Below are 17,359 nucleotides of genomic sequence, written 5' to 3' on the forward strand. Positions count from 1 at the left end.
GATCTCTGGGGGTAGTTCGTTCCAGAGGGTGGGGGCTCCCACCGAGAAGGCCCTCCCCCTGGGGGTCGCCAGCCGGCACTGTCTGGCTGACGGCACCCTGAGGAGACCCACTCTGTGGGAGCGTACCGGCCGATGGGAGGTAACCTGCGGCAGAAGGCGGTCTCGGAGATATCCAGGTCCGATGCCATGGAGCGCTTTGTGTTCTAATTTGATCTAACTTGATTGTATTATGTTTGGGTAGTATTATTTAGATATGTGATGATATGTGCTTATCCCTGTACTCAGTTCTGGGAAGTCCGGGGGGAAAGGGGGGGATGTGGGGGGTAGAGATATGCAAAATTTGGTGTATTAATATGTTATAGAATAATGTATTTTATTTTATTTTATTTTTTTAAAGAGGAGGTGCTCGATTAGCACCCCCAGACTGCATCCAAAGGATGAGGAAAGGAAGGAGGTGGGATGTGTAGGGTAGTTGAAAGAGAGGAGGAGGTGTGGGTAGGAGGGGAGGAGAGGAGGAGGGAAGTAGGTAGGAAGGGTGAAAGAGAGGGCGGATGCAGGGGGGGGCTGCCGAGCACCTCTGAAAATATGGTTATGTTTAATATGTTTTTTTTATTAATGTACACCATATTTGTATTTAGAATTTGTTTATTTGAAAATTAATAAAAAATTGAAAAAAAATGAAAAAAAGAACAATATTGATGTAAATTTTAAATATTTCTAAAAATATATTGCAGTTAATTTATTTCAATTATGTTTGCATCTATTGCTCATTTTTTTAATTAACACAGAACTTCCCGCCATTTCTCCTTTTTCCTAATTGAATTCCTGTTTATTACATCTTATATTCTTGTTTTGATCTGATATATTCAAACCTTTATAATTTTACTACTCATATTTTACTCCCTCTTCATCTTTAAAATTAAGAGATTATGTCAGTGCACTGCACACAGTTTTAGAACTATCAAATCCAAGGTCACACTTGCTCTTCCTTGTACTGTGTAGCCAAAGAGAATTGCAACTCCTAAAACCTTAACCGTTAGGAATTATGTCCTCTCTCAATTACTAGTGGGTAACGTTTATTATGTTGTCGTTTTTATGGTTTGTAAAGAATCCACAAAGAGAACGTATTAGCCAGATTAGGTAGCAAAGGTATTTAGCAACACAAACTGTTGCCATATCTAGGTTCTCCATGGCTAGTCCAGCAACTTCCTAAAAGTAGAAGCCCAAGGTACCTACTAGTGGCCAAAAAACTCTGAGAGGACAGGTCAGTGGGGCAACAAATCCGCAGCAAGGAGAGATCCCAAAATTGCAAAGAGCCTCCCAAATACATTAAAAGAAAAAGGTTGAGTGGAGAGACTTTTGCCTCTGGTGTAAGATGAGGATGGAGGTTCATTCTCTGAGCTTGTAGGTTGGTTTCTGAACATTTCATTACCAGGCTAGGTAACATTTTCATGCTGAAGATGTTACCTAGCCTGGTAACGAAACATTCAGAAACTAACCCACAAGCTCAGAGAACGAACCTTCACCCTCACTTTTGCCTCTACTGGGAGACAGCCCATACGGATAATATCCATCTGGAGTGGGTAAAGACCAGGTTCTCTGAATTAGTGTTCTCATTGTTAGATGAGTGGGCATTGCACTAGTCTTTGTTCTTTGACTAGCTATTCAGTGGTGTGCCAGTAGTGCCAATAGTCAGCAGAATGAGGCTTTAAATGACATCTGTAGTAGCACTCCTAGATATAAGATGTTCCCATAATTTAATCCAAGGTCGTCGCTACTACACATGTTTTGCAGGAGAGGAGGCATTGATAGGGTCTAAAGGTTCTTCTACTTTTACATTCTAGGATTCTACTGTGGTAGTTTTGTAGTAAGGCTCTGATTTCACCTGGCTTTGGTGGCCAGTCCACAAAGTTAGCTGCTCTTCTCCCAAGCTTGGTGTTCAAGATGTTTTTACATTATAGGAAAAAGTCAAAGGTTTTAAAACCAAGGAAGCCAAACTGGAAACAGAAAAATGGAAGCTAAAAGAAGTTCTAGAAGCGGCAGAGAGCAGGGCCACCAAATTGGAGCTGAGCCGTAGAGCAGTGGAAGGAGAGTTACAACGAACACAAATGAGCTTGACATCAAGGGATGAAGAAATCCAGTCCCTGCTAGAGCAAATCCAAGAACTTCGATGCCAATTAGGGGAAAAGGAAAACAAAACTGCAGTACTGCAACGAGAGCTTGACCACCTGACTCATTCGCTAGCCAGGACGGAAGGCACTGAAAGTCACTTCAAAGATCGGGTACAAACTCTGTCTCAGGCACTCTCCAGTGCTACTGCTGGAACGTCCTCCCTGCAGGAGAACATCTCACAACTCCAAAAGGCCCTGACAGCTGCAGAGCAAGATCGTCGGCTGCTCCAGGTATGAAAACTCAGTTACCTGCACATCTTACCTGCACATCTCAATTAAGTATCTTACTATCTAAAGTTCAGCAATATTGTGCTGTGCAAATCAGTCCCTTTCCAATACTGGGTAACTGTTACACGTCCCCTGCTTTCTTTGAAAAAAAAGCCATGACTGAATCATTCAAAAGTATTTAAATGAAACAGCTGATATCAGAATCCAAATTCAGTTTGGTAAGCCCCTGCAGCATCTCCTACATGTAACATCCTTTCAAAATTTCATTGATATCATGCTCTTTTTTTCTCCAATAACCCAAATTCAGATGTCTTGTTAGTGTGCTTTGTCTTAAACCATAAACCGTGATTACTAACTTTTAAAATATCCAAGAAGGTATGTAGTAGAAGACATACTTTGCATGCATATTGACCCAAATTTAGTTATTAGCATCTCCTGATAGAGCTGGTCCCCTCCTGAAACTTATAAGTTGCTGTCCATCAGTATAAACAGTTATAAACTGGATGAGTTAAAGATCTGACTAATTAATTTTGTTTGTTCCTAATAATTTCTGAAAGAATATCAGTGCAAAGAAAAAAACCCCACACTTTTCATTAATATTGCAGTACAGTTTGTTCCTTTCCAATGGTCTGAGCTGTGGTGGAAGCAATGGAAGAGGCAGGCTGGTTTGCCAGATTATCTTTAATCATGGAAATGATCACTAGAACAGAACAGAATAGAACAAAATAATAACTTTATTGTCACTTTGAACATACACTAATCGGCATACATTAAAATGAAATTTCGTTGCATACAGTGCTCAAAGGGTTATCACCTCCAGTATACACTACATAAATATGACAAAAATAAAGCAATTGTGGGTCATCAAGGTGAACAGTAGCGGACTCAGGACACAACCCTGTGGGGAACCTGTACTCACAGATGGAGTTGGAAACTTTCTTTCCAACTCGCACAAACTGGGACTTATCAATAATGAAATCAAGTATCCAATTACGTATAGGAGTATTAAAATCTAATAGGCCCAGTTTGTTCACCAGATGCTGAGGAATGATTGTGTTGAATGCCAAACTAAAATCAACAAACAGCATTCGCACATGAGTATTCTTCCCCTTCAGTTGCGCCAAGCTAAGATGAAGCACACAAGAAAATGCATCTTCTATAGAGCGGTTCTCTTGATGGGCAAACTGTAATGAGTCAAATGTAGGGGGAAGGCATGAAACCATATAGTCTTTTACCAATCTCTCAAAACACTTCATCATAATGGAAGTGAGTGTAACTGGACAGTAATCATTAAGGCATATGATTATAGTTTTTGGGGGCACTGGTACAATGATTGCAGTTTTAAAACATGATGGAACCATGGCCTGATGCAACGAGAGATTGAAGACGTCTATAAGAACAGCAGCCAGCTGGTCAGCACACTCCTTAAGTACTCACCCATGGATATTATCAGGACCCACAGCTTTCCAAGTATTGACTATCCACAGGACCTTCCGAACAGCAATTGTATCAAACCTGCAAAACTGCTACAAGCATTATATTATTTAACCAAATGTCCTTGAATTATTCTTTCCTTTCATTTCAGGTTAAATAACAATAATAATAATAATATTTTCCAGGATCGCTTTGACACCATGCGACAGGCATTGTCAGACAGCAAGAGGCAGAATCATAGCTTGACTAATACTGTACATTTGTTACAAGATCGGCTGGCTGACATGGAACTGCAGTACAGAAATCTGGAGAAGGAGAAGCACCATCCCCATGAAGTAAGTGATGATGGGAGAGGAGGATTTATTTAACAAAATGATCTTATGGCTGCATATTATCTTGACTCAACTTCAAGCCAAGTGGGACTCCATCCTTAATTGAAGATTACATGGATTATAGCAAGCCAAGTGTCACAGAGAGGCTCCCTTTGAAAAGTGCATATGCCGTCATTGTTGAAAAACGGCAGAACCTTTTTCCGTAAAACTCTGCAATTTTATGAATTGTGTTTGTATTTCTAAAGTTATTGTGGCTCTTATTTTCCCTGTTGAAATATTCAACCAGAGAAAACCTTACCAATACTTTTTTAAAAAAGTAACAAACTGCATCCACCAGATTTTACTATAATATTTTATTGTATCATACCTTTCTTTACTCTTCATAGTTAACTTCTCCCAGCTCAAAGAGCATCTCCTGCACTGAAAAAAAAATATTTTTCTCAGGTTCTAAGTTTCTTGGCAGAAAAGGCAACTTAAAGAATTTTACAATTCTTTTGTCAAGTATTGTGGTATTTCCCACCTTGGAGAAGCAAGACCCAGTTTTCTTGGAGGAAGACTGGAAGAGGATTAGCAAAAAAGTTCCACAATTTGAAGCCATGGTTTGTCCTGGGTATGCCTTTTGAATTGTTTAAGTCAGTGATGGCAAACCTTTTAGAGACCGAGTGCCCAAAAACTGGCCCCGTCCCTGCTCCACCCCCCTGCCCCACCCCCACTCTGCCTCCCGCCCTGCCTGCCCACAGGACCACTCATCGCCTCCAGGACCCGCCGCAGATCACCCAGGCAGCCCAGCAGCACTATGGCGGCCACACCCTCTGCCCGCGCCTTGCAGCATCAACTGCATGATGGGGTGTGAGGGCAGAGTCTTGTCTATGCTGCCTGGCTGCCATGTCCTTGGCTGCGCTGCTCCATGTGGGCCTCGCTCGGGGGCGACTCTCCTTCAGGGGGGCTGCTGGAGAAGAGGGTCGCAGGGGGAGGCAAAGCTGGGGCAACGGCACGTGTGCCCACAGAGAGGGGTCCGAGTGCCACCTCTGGCACCTGTGCCATAGGTTCACCACCACTGGTTTAGATAGTAAAACAAACAGATGTAACCTGATAATTCTTCATAACTATTGCTTTTTATTACAATTTTAAAACATAATATAACATATAATATGCAACTTACAATATACAAAAGGAAAAGGAAAAATTACATAATTATTTCTATAGGATTATACGTTTAGTGCCCTAACAAAAGGGAAATGGCAGCTAGAAGTAAGATGGGCATCTGCATGTGACTTACATTTCTGCTCAGGGCATAGTGCACAGACAAAGTGACTTATTCTCCATTTTCATTTTATTCTTAAGCACTATAAGATAGCAGCAAGCAATTTTAAAAAAACATTATATTCCTATTTGAATCCCTTATTGACAATATCCTTATTGACAAACAGTATTGATTGTCATTGGGTTTGGGGGTTTGGTTATTTTTCTTTTCTTTCTTTTCTACCTAAACTCACCTAATTGTCTTTTGCATCATTGTAAGTCACTCAAGAATCTTTCTTGAAATTGAGCAGCATATAAATTGCAGAAATAAAAAAGATAACTATTGTAAAATGTAAAATGTGATTTTTTTAAATATTGTTTTAAAGAGAAAGATTTTTCAAAGAACCTTACAAAAGAATTTTTTTATGCTTACAGGAATAGAATTTCTATTCTTCCTGGCAAATGAAAATATTTGCAGTCTTTGTTTTGCAATTCCTCTCAAATAATTTCGCTATACATACTGTACATGATTACTGCTCTGATGTTCTTTGGATGTAATCCAAATAATGCACACAGTATTGTTCCTTAAAGTGAAGTTTCAGATTACACTTTAGGTTATCTGCTTTCCTTGTCTGTTCAGAGAAGTAACTAGCATACAGCATCAAGGCACTGGTTCAAATTCACAGAACTCATTTGTTACACATGTGTTTGATATCAGCAAGGGCATTCTTGGATTAGCCTAATTAGCACTAGCAATGGAAATGCATAATCCAAACCATCCGGCAGGTCCTTCCACTGAAATTAATGTGAGCTTCTTCTAAGTGACCTTTGTGCATTCCACATACAGCTCCCAAAAAAGGTTATATCTACCATCACTCTTGTCCCATTTTCCTACTCTAATGCCAATAAACCTGTGCAACAAAAAAAATCAAGTGGAACAAATCCAGAGACAACGTTTGACTCTGCAAACGGATAATGTTAGACCTGCCTTGTTCTAGTCCTCTGTTCATAACTGCTAGCAGTTTTTATTCTAATAGAAAAGAATGTAACTCAGGATTTAACAGTTGGTTTCTTCATGCTGTCTGAGCTAGGATGTTTTCTTATAGACTCAACTACTTAACATCATCAGTATGGGGGTAGTGGGGTTTCCTGGTTGTTTATATACCATATATTAGCTTGCCCTACCAGTCTTGGTCGGAGTGTGGCTTCCTCCTTTAGGGTTCCTTGATAATAGTAATGTTACTTCCCTATATCGCTTCATGTTTATCTGGGTGTTGGATGCTGATGGGGATGTGTTCTAGGCTGTTTCTTTCTTTCCTAGACTCTTGATTGTGTCTTTTAAATGGTATGTAAATAACATTCATTTTTACATGTCTATTGATGGCTGATTTATCTGAATGCCAAATTTCCAGGAAATTCTTAGCATTTTTCGGGTTTGGTTTGGTTTGATAGTTTCCCAGTTGAAACTATGTTGAGCCTGACCATGTATTGCAAGATTAAGGAGCTTTCATCTTGTTGTGGGAGTTAGCCATTTGATGTTCATGGATACAGTCTGTCGGTTTTCTACCTGTCCTCCTATGTAGTAGCTGTTATTCTTACACTACCATGTTTCCCCGAAAATAAGACCCATTCAGACACTAAGCCCTATCCTGATTTTTTTGGGGGTGCTGCTAATATAAGAACTACCCCAAAAATAAGCCAGGGGCGGGAGTCGGCATAGCCAGCACAGGAGGCAGTAAACTGGCAGCAGCCAAAGCCAGCGCAGGTAAGTCCGAGTGCAGAAGTGGGGGGAGGCAGCCAATCCAGTCTCCCTCTGGGCAAAAAGTGTTTGGGCAACTATGGGGGGCTTGGAAACGGAGTGAATCGCTCTGTTACCAAGCACCCATAGATACCCAAACACTTTTTGCCCGGAGGGAGAAATGACAGAGACTGGAAGTTTTGTCTGCTTCCAAATGGGGCACTTGGAAACAGAGTGATTCATTCCATTTCCAAGTGCCCCATTTGCACCCAAACACTTTTCACTTGAACAGAGAATTGATGGGGACTGGAAGTTTTGTCTGCTTGTAAAAGGAAAGAGTGTGGCAGGTGGAGGGAGGCGGCAGGGGAGGCTTGTGCTGCCTGATCCTTCGGCTTCCCCTGTCTAGCCACGCTGCTCTCCTCCTCACCTGAAGGTGCATTCTCTGGCATTGCCCTCGCTTCCCAAGCATCTGCCCTAGGAAGCCCTATAAGCCGTTGCGGCCATGGGCAAGCAGACAGTGGGAGGGAGCCAGCGGGTGGCCACAAAGTCAGACATCCTCCGAAAATAAGTCCTAATGAATCTTTTGGTCAAAACAAAAAAAATAAGACCTGGTCTTATTTTCAGGGAAACATAGTATATCTTGTAAATATCTTTTGAGACTGAGAGAACACTAAAGGAAGTAGGGTTCAGGCCTGTTTATCATACTGATCCAGCAATAGTTGCACTTACTGATAATATTTGGAGGGATCAGGATGGTGGCAGGTGGATTCATTTTGTCTCTTCTTTATATCTTACAGCCGTTGATACCATTAATTGTAGTATTGTAGTAGAATAATTGTAGTATTATTCTGGACTGGTTTAGGGAGATGAAAATGGGAGATTCAGTATTGCAGTGGTTTTTCTCCTATCTCCAGCATTAGTTCCTTGTCTAAACATGTAAGATCTGAGATTTCACAAGGTTCTGTTGTGAAATATCTACCTGATACTGCTAGGTGATGTCATATGAAGATAGAGGATTAGGAATCATCAGTATGCTAATGACATTTCATTCTACATCTCTGCCCCAGTGATAGTAAGTATTATTAAGTAATAGCATCAAATATCTGGAGAATAGGGCATGGATTGGGAAGAACAGGTTTAGCTTCACCACTGGCATGATTGAGTGGCTGTAGGTTTTGGGACTACTCACAGCCAAAGACTTATTTTTGCCACAGAATGGATTAACCTTCTTCTACGTTGAGCTGGTGTGCAATTTGAGCATTTTTCTAGACTCTTGTCTCCTGCTTGAGAGGTACTATGGCTAGACGGGCCTTTCCATACCTCTGTCTTGTGTGCCAATTCTGCCCATTACTGAACCAAGAGATCCTCCTGCACTTTGGTTGCTTCCCATGTATATTAATGTAATCTGTTCTACATAGGGATACCCTGGAAGACCACTTGGAAGTTGCAGCTGATCTGGAATGCAGTGGCATAGTTTTGTGTGTATGTATGTATGTAGTGTGTGTGTACTATATACATAATTATATATCTTAATTATATATATGTTCTGGTGATTTTTCCTATGCTCTATGTGTATGATTTTTATTTAAAAAAATCTGTAGCCATGATTATTCTATTTCTAGCTGTTGTGAGCATTCTTAGAAAGGGTTAAAAAATTCCTGCCAGGTCCCTCCAGAAGTGATAGAAAGAGTCAGGCCAGGCATTTGTTGGAAATTATTTATTGTTCTTGGTAGATTTTTCTAGCTGGAGAAATGAAGAGGGTGACGAATGTGCTATTTTTCTGTTATGGCAAAATAATGTTACAAGCATTTATCTCTGCAAGCATAAAATAGCCGTATGTATAATGCCCCAGAATTCCCCCATGCAAAACTTCTTTCCCTGAGCTGAAGAAAGGGTAGTTTCTAGTTAATGAGTTCCAGAACATCAGGCCAGCGGAGGTAATTCATATCAACCTCATAAAACCCTTTATTGATGTCTCCAGAGGGGAAATCCGGATATGACCATTTATTTATTCTGGATTTGGGCCATGTATTTATTCTGGATTTTGCCTCTCTCTCCTCTATTTAACATTTGCTTCTAGTGAGTCTGTACACTGCTTAAAGAGACAGAAGATCCCTTCCTCCAAGCTGTTATTTGGAAGTTTTTCATCTTGCATAGCATACGTCCATTAACTCTTGCAACCCACAGCCAATTCAATTCTCTCCCTATATGCTCCTATTCAGTTTGGGAGACATATTTTGCAAAATTGGAAGGGGTGTTTTTTCTTTTTCCCCACTCCCTTTGGATTAAGGCATCGGAAATTGTTCAGAATGGTTGAACTAATGCAAAAATAGGGGTTGAGCTAGGATGCCACACACTTTTCCATTATAATGGTGTTATCTGTACTGGTAGATGTATGGCTGCCTTTTGGGTGATTTATTAGAGCTATCGTGTGTATTGCAAAAATCCAGCTATTAGAGTATTGCAGAGAGAGATATAAAAAAAACCCTTCCCTTTTCTTCAATACTCTGAAGTTTGGAAGCCCAAATACAATTGTTCTACATTTACTACATTTACTAAACTTGTCTCAACAGATATGAATCTAGATTTAAGGAATGCATCCTACAGAAAGACAAGGCCTTTTTCCAAAACTTTCCTTTTTTTCTCATTAAGAAAAGTAAGCTTTTCTTAAGCTTGCTTACTACCATAAACTGTCCGGCTTATGGTAAAACAATCCCTAGAAGAGTCAAAATCCCCACTTACGGTAAGTTTAAAATGAAACAAAGCAATAGACCTGGCTACTAACACTGATGAGACAAAAACACTTAGGAATGTTAGGGATTCTGATAAAGCAGTTCCATGAGATGCTTCAATGGGATCTGCCAGCCTTTTAAAGGGAAAAGAAGTTCATCAAACAGGAGACCAGGAGCAGCATCCAAGGAAAAAAATTAGATCAGCCAATTTTGATAGCCTGATCAGAGGTCTTCTAGGGGATGAAAATCAAATGGGGATATAGATTTATATAGAACACAACAACTCCATTGCCAACATTCAAATAGCAGGGATCAACATAGAACAATCAGACAGAAAACAATAATCAAGAAACCATTAAGGAAGAAACTACACCAATACCAAAACTGGCAGGGCAAGCTACTGTGTATAAACAGGCAGCAAACCCCACACCCACTTGCACTGATGATGTTACCTAGTTGGGTAATGAAATAGCAAACAACCAAGCTCAGGGACTACTAAGAACTCCATGGTAACTGAATCTGAATTATCTTTCTCATTCATGCAGCAATATCCACAGAGAGGGTCAAAACAGGAAAGGTGACAGTTGTGGTATCATATTCAAGTCCTGCCCATTTATATATACACACAATGTTGATAAATGTACTAAAGCAGGGGTGTCAAACTGCCGGCCCACGGGCCGGTTTCATCATACTGAAGCCACGCCTACCCCATTGCCGGCAATGGCAAAACCGGCCCGATACGTTGTGCGACGTCACGTGATGTCGCGAGTTTGACATCCCTGTACTAAAGGAACGGTGCTTCTTAATGATGTCATGACCACCATGTTGCCTATTTTCACAGCACCTGCAAATGTTATCCTCTTTCCCTGCTTCTCCTCACTATTGAACATAAACCATCCATACTTCCTACATGTCATCCTATCTTTGTACCTTGAGTGCTCAATCCACTATCACACTTGCATCTAACATTCCCCCAATATGCAGTGAAAGAAAAATGAGATGGATGAACAGAACCAATTATGACCATTAAAAACCTGATGGAAAATAATTCTTGTATACTAGAGACTATATTATTAAAACAGAAACAAGCAAAATGGAATTGCATGTGTTATGATCAATGCCAAAATAAAGCTACAGCATGTGAAAACAGCACATAGTGAATACAGATATTGGGTTCAACCATGCTCAGTCGGTTTGATTCACACCAATGTTAAGCCTCAAATTATGGTTCATAAACAGTACCTCAAAATGGTGTTCACAGATTGTACTGAACAAGAACCAAATAATTAATAATTTAGCATTATCTTTGAATAAGGGATTTTGGTGTCTTTTTTGCAGGCAGAGCATGAGAAGTTTGGGAAAGAAGATGATACTTTTAGACTCAGTCAGATGAGAGGGCAGCTGGATCTATCTGTGAGTAGCCTACAGCAGGACATGGAAGACATCATGATGCAAAATGAACACCTGCAGGTTTGTTGGACTTATTGAATCTAGAGATTACTGGACAGATTAATTATTCATAAAGTGGTGCTATAGAGAGCTTTGTAAAATAAAAATATTATGTGTACTTCTGCATTCTTATTTGCTAGTCTGAGAAACTTATACCTTGTTCTAACAGCCCATCCACCCTTTGGCTGGTGTGTTGATGAACAGCATAGTTTACTTTTTATCACCTCTTCACAGTCGCTTCAAGCACAATAATTAGAGGAGAAAGCAGCCAAAGCTCATACTTAACATTCAATTTCTTTAAAAGGTCATGGATCATATTCTACTGCAGAAGAGAAGAAATAATTTCTCTAATTATTATAAACCACGTTATAAAGACAGGGTGAAATGAAATTTATGAGCAACTGGCAAGCAAAGAATTGTCTGGGTGCTTTGAGGAATATTTGGGGGAGAATAATATACATTGTGGGGAATTACTGAATGGCAAGAGGAAACCAGCTAAACAAGTTCCAGTTATGCTTTTTTCTTGTCTATTTTCCATTTGTTCTCCAAATGCACTAAGATCTGACCTGGAAGAGACACAGATTACAAAATCCAGCCATGTAGATAACTGAGAGAAGGAAATACAATACCTATTAATGTAGGTCTTCTTCTGCCACAAGAGACCAGTTTAGGCTCATGGTGAACATGCCCTGTCCCTTACCTGCTGCCTGCAAGAAAGAAAAAAAAATCATTTGAGAAAAAAGGAGAAGAATCAGAAAAAAGAAACGGGATTATCAGAGACAAAAAAAAATCCTTTAGCCCTACCCGCCACTTGCTTCAGGTCAGGCTATCATGTTAACAGAGTACAGGTAGTTCTCAACTTACAGCAGTTTGTTTAGTGACTGTTCTAGGTTACAGTGGCACTGAAAAAAGTGACTTACGACAGTTTTTCATACTTATGACCTTTGCAGCATCCCCATGGTCACATGATCAAAATTCAGATGCTTGGCAACTGGTTCATATTTATGACAGTTTCAGTGTCCCGGGGGAGGGGGATCATGTGATCACCTTTTGTGACCTGACAAGCAAAGTAAATGGGGAAACCAGATTATTTAAGAACTTTGTTACTAACTTAACAACTGCTGTGATTCGCTTAACAACTGGGACAAGAAAAGTCATAAAATGGAGCAAAATTCACTTAACAAATGTCTCGCATAACAGAAATGTTCGGGTCAATTGTGGCCCTAAGTCGAGGACTACCTGTACCTTGTGGCACAGTGGTTAGAATGCAGGATTGCAGCCAAACTCTGTCCACAGTCTGGAGTTCGATCCTGGCAGGCTCAAGGTTGATTCAGCCTTCCATCCTTTCAAGGTCGGTAAAATGAGGCCCTGATTGTTGGGGGCAACATTGTAAGCCATCTAGAGATTGTTGTGAAGCACTGTGAAGTGGTGTATAAGTCCAAATCCTCTTGCTGTTGCTATCTCTGAGGACATGCGACCTTCAACAACAAAAACATTGCTAACCCCTGCAGTTATGAAACTCTAGAAGCCCACTTTACTAATATGTTCAACATCACAGCCCCCATGAAGGTAGGTATTATTTTTGTGCACTTATTCTAGGTTCAGATTGCAGAGCTGGAACAAACACATGCCCAGCAACTAATGGAACTGACATCACAGCATCAGCTAGACATGGAACTAGAAGCAGAAAGACTACGCAGTGCTCAGCTCCAAACTGAACGGACATTGCAATCCCAGGAAAGAACCCATCGGCAAAGGGTGAAAAATTTGGAAGAACAGGTACAATATATGTGTAGACTGAGTATCTTTTTCTTAATAATCCTTATTCTATTGATGTCTAAAATCTTTAAATAGAATACTGACATGCACACTGAAAGATTTATATAAACTTCCTGTGGTTCTATGAGTTGGGATGGTGGTTGAAAGAATGAAGAAAATTCTGAGGATTTGGTTTGTTTAAAGGCAAAATAGTGAAGACATCAAGGAGAAAAAAGTTTGTTGCTTCTTCCAAGTTCCTCTGTGAATGAACATCAGGCCAAAAATCTTAAAGCAGGACAGAAAAAATCATTCTGTCCATTGGATTTTCTAGATGAATAATAAAACTCTTTTAAGTATATGAGTTTAGGAAATCCTATTAGTGTAACGGATGGATGGATGATTGTAGTTTATTCAATTACCTTTGGCTAAACAAGCTTCAGTCCAATGAGCAAAACTTATTCTTCTAATTCATTTTTGTCTTCATCATGACTGGAACATGTCATAGTGGCTTAGTTTATGCCAAATATTGTCATAAAACCACAATGGCTGGATTTACACATGAACTTAAGCCAAAATCAAGCAAACCGTGTTATAGTTTATGAATGCACATAAAGAACCCAGTCAATCTATGAGATAAGTGAAGGCTACCAGGATAATATCAGGAAGGAGATGAATAAAATAAGACAATTGATGGAGGGGTGCAAAGTTCAATTTTCATCTATGCTCAGCACAAGAATTTCTTATAATAGGAACTGTAACTGTACTTGATGTGATTTTGTTTGGCGATCCTAAACCAGAAGCATCAATGTACTGGCATTAAGAAAGTTTGTGAGTATTTTAATATTCGCAGTACTTGAACCATTTCCCCCAAAAAGAAAAGGTATAAGATTTCCTCCCACATTGTACTACAGTAAATCCAAAACTGAATTTATACCACCTTTTTTTATCTTGATCATGCAGCATTTGATCAGCATTGCCTCCTAATCATAATTAAAGCCAAATAGGAGAATCTTTCACATCAGGACTATATGTAAATCAATATGATTTTTTTTCTTACTATAATTTCCTATCTGAAGCTCTCATATTCTTAAAACATGTTTTTAGAAGCAAAGAAAGGGATGGAATGAAGCTGTAAAAAACAATTAAGGATGTTAATTAAAACAATTGAAGATAGTGCTTATGCTATCCCTACAACTTTGATTTCTGGAAACTGAACTAATGTGAAGATGAAGCATTGGTTTAGACAAGTGAGAACTGAATCTAAATTCTCATTATGGTCATGAAGACTCATAGTAACTATGGCCTAGTTGCTATGTCTCAGCTTTAATACTTACTGGGCTTGTGAGGTCAAAATCAGAAAACTTTAAGTACTAGAAGAATGTAGCAAGAAGGATGATTTGTCCCAAAAATTCTTTAGGCTGCTCTGATGACCCTGATACTGGTTGCAGTTCAAGTCAGAACTCTGAATTAAATTATCTATCCGTATTTATCTTTTGCTGTGCTTATGTTTTTGCAGGTGAATTCTCTGAAAGAGCAATTGGATCAAGAAGTGAGAAGACGACAGGTGTACCTGAGCCAGGTGCTTCATACAGTCAAATGATGAATAAGCCAAACATTGCACCTGGATCTGAGATGCCCCAAAAGCAGATCCATCCTTCAGCATGATCCATACACTCAAGATTTGGATTCATTCATTTCTTGCATTAGGGCACTCAACTGATGCACAGAGAAACTGGAGATCCAAGACTAGCAATGCAAGCCTGCAGTATTTCTCCACCCAAACAGCACATACTCTGTACACTTGGAAGGCACAGTAAAAATACCAAATAATTAGGCAGCAAACTGCCAAGAGGAAACCCTGCTGTGCGGGCAGCTGTTCCCTTTAGGATGCTTGAAAGCCAGGGCACCAGTGCTTAACTAATTCATTTAGAAAATCTGACAGGGAATTCTCATTTCTTTGGGTCCGGGGGTAGTGTATCCCTGCATGATCTCTTGGAGCTTTCAGTACTGGCTGTACAAACTTTAAAATTCCAGGTGCCTGCTAGGAGCACCCTGCTATTTATATATATCTGCATTTCCATCAGTTGTCAGATTGTTTGTCCCTCCTGCTGACAAATATTGTTTGATGCACTGTGCAAAATTAAAGCTTCCTCTTCCTGCATAGTTATACATGTGGCGGCTATTTGGTTGCAGTCACTCAGTGCCACTATTAATCTGTACATCATATGAAAACATGAAATACACAGTTCTGCTGGCACCAGATTTATAACACAGTACAGAGAAATTAGGAAGAATAGTGAAAACAACACCCAGGAACTGATCAAATCTTTTGCTGTGTCTATGAACATCAAGCCATTTTCATGGTGGCAGGTGGCTGAAATTAATTCAAACCTAAGTCATTTTATGACATGCTGGACTCCAGATATGTCAAAGTGTTAACATTTGACATTCACCCACTCTGCCAGCTGACAGGCTCCAAGAAATCCCTTCTGGAATCAAACACTGGTTTCCCTGGGAATGACAAGAAGCCATCTTGGAATTGCTGTAAACATCACCTGTTATCATTGTTTCACATTTTTTCCTTACAAATATTTGATTTTCCAAATCAAGTTGGAAAACGCATATTGTCAGTGAGTGAAATAAAGATGTAAAAAACACATTTCCTAAATTGAGGAAAGCCGTTTGCATTGTTTTATAGAGAAATGTGGTACAAAGTATGTTTCCACTGGTTTGCAATAGGTAGTATTTAAGATATAGCCCTGAAATGTGGACAACTTTTAACAGCAGAAAGTTTTGTGGCAGATTTATTATAGTATAAGCTGTCAAGCCGGCTGAGAATCACTTCCTGCATCTGATGATGTGGAGTGCAGACAATAAAATGTTTGTGGCAAAACAATCTGTTTGTCCTTCTGATATCCCCAAATCTCTTTATTAAAATAGTCTTGCTACAGCAGTTAAAATAGTCCCCCTATAACTCCGTATTGCGTTAATCTCCTTCTTGATTAAACACAGCATAAAGGACCCACTGTCCAAATTGAATCCCATACAGTGCGTCATACTTGTATTATAAAGTAAGATCCAAATTTATTCATCTAAACAAATAACCTGATACTTCCATAAAAGGAGACTAAGGATTGCTAAGAATTACTGGAATTCTGAAAATACTCTTCATGATTCTTTAGAGAAAATCTTTGATGGTTAAAATCTGCTTAAAGCTGACTTACCTGAGGTTACATGGTGCGCATCAAGAACCAGATGATGAAGTTTGCAGTCATTTATATTAATGTCGATTTGTATACATTTTGCTTTGACTCCAGAACCTGATCCATACTGTGGCATATAAAAGCACCAATGTGCCTAATAAACCTTTTATTTTCTTTGGTGTGGTACCTGTCAAATTTCAGGTTCCATTTGAAGTCTAACATCTAAAAAACTTTAAAAGCAGGAAAGGTTAGAGTTAGGGAATACACCACTAGCAACACAGTTATTTCCACGGATGCCTCTACATTCTAGATGGATCCTGTTCAGTTGAGGCGCAGCTCCTTGCTTTGTTTTGGAGTATGTTCACCTACCTAGAAAAAAAAGAAAGGTAGAGATGGGGTAGTAGAGGCATTCTAGTGAACTGGTGCTTTTTAATCTATTGTATTATCTGTGACTTTAATTTTATGATTGAACAAGACTGCCAGTTTATAGGATTGACTACAAGATTTTCTCCAAATTCCTGAGACTCAATATAAAGCAAAAGATGTATATACCCATAAGTTTAGACCTACTTCTATGCTGGTATGTAATCCCAATTCCACTCACTGTTTATGAAATGCAGACGTGCATGTGCCCATAATGGGGTTGATTTATTCATTCTTTAAACTTGTCTAAATCATGATTAATTTAGCCAACCTCCAAGGACCATTTTCTGCCTCTCTCCCATAGGTTTGAGCACTAAACCAATAGGTGATGCTTTTTTGTTATTTTATAAAATAATATAAATCATTACCTTTAATGCTAGAACATTAAGTGCCAAGCAGCAAGAGGGCGTTTGTTCTGTTTCTAATTTCCACCACCTGCTTTTGACCTACGCATGGGCAAAGAGCTGGGAATCCCAGAAAATATGTATGCACTGCTAACAAAGTCAGTTCCAAGGAAGGAAAGTTTCCATGGGTGAATTTAGTTAATCTGATGTTGTTCCTTCTGAGCCCCGCTGTTCTTTTTCTGCTCAGTTTCAGTTCTTACACAGGAATCTGTTCCTTGGCCTCCATTCAGCACTGAAACAGACCT

The 17,359-nt window shown here is 39.5% G+C and overlaps 1 protein-coding gene across 1 annotated transcript in view; it reads left to right on the forward strand.

The window, feature by feature from the left end:
• LOC107288151 (rootletin) overlaps window positions 1-16,312 on the forward strand; it is a 96,955-nt gene extending 80,643 nt beyond the window's left edge. Inside the window, exons 30-35 of the mRNA XM_015816737.1 lie at window positions 1,845-1,867; window positions 1,962-2,402; window positions 4,019-4,168; window positions 11,216-11,347; window positions 12,926-13,105; window positions 14,601-16,312. Coding sequence (XP_015672223.1) covers window positions 1,845-1,867; window positions 1,962-2,402; window positions 4,019-4,168; window positions 11,216-11,347; window positions 12,926-13,105; window positions 14,601-14,684 — 1,010 coding nt within the window. The 3' untranslated portion in view covers window positions 14,685-16,312. The remainder of the gene's footprint in view (window positions 1-1,844; window positions 1,868-1,961; window positions 2,403-4,018; window positions 4,169-11,215; window positions 11,348-12,925; window positions 13,106-14,600) is intronic.
• Window positions 16,313-17,359: the final 1,047 nt, after the last annotated feature.

This window comes from Protobothrops mucrosquamatus, unplaced genomic scaffold (assembly GCF_001527695.2).
Source record: "Protobothrops mucrosquamatus isolate PMUCROS unplaced genomic scaffold, P.Mucros_1.0 scaffold488, whole genome shotgun sequence".
NCBI classification, from domain to species: Eukaryota; Metazoa; Chordata; class Lepidosauria; order Squamata; family Viperidae; genus Protobothrops; species Protobothrops mucrosquamatus.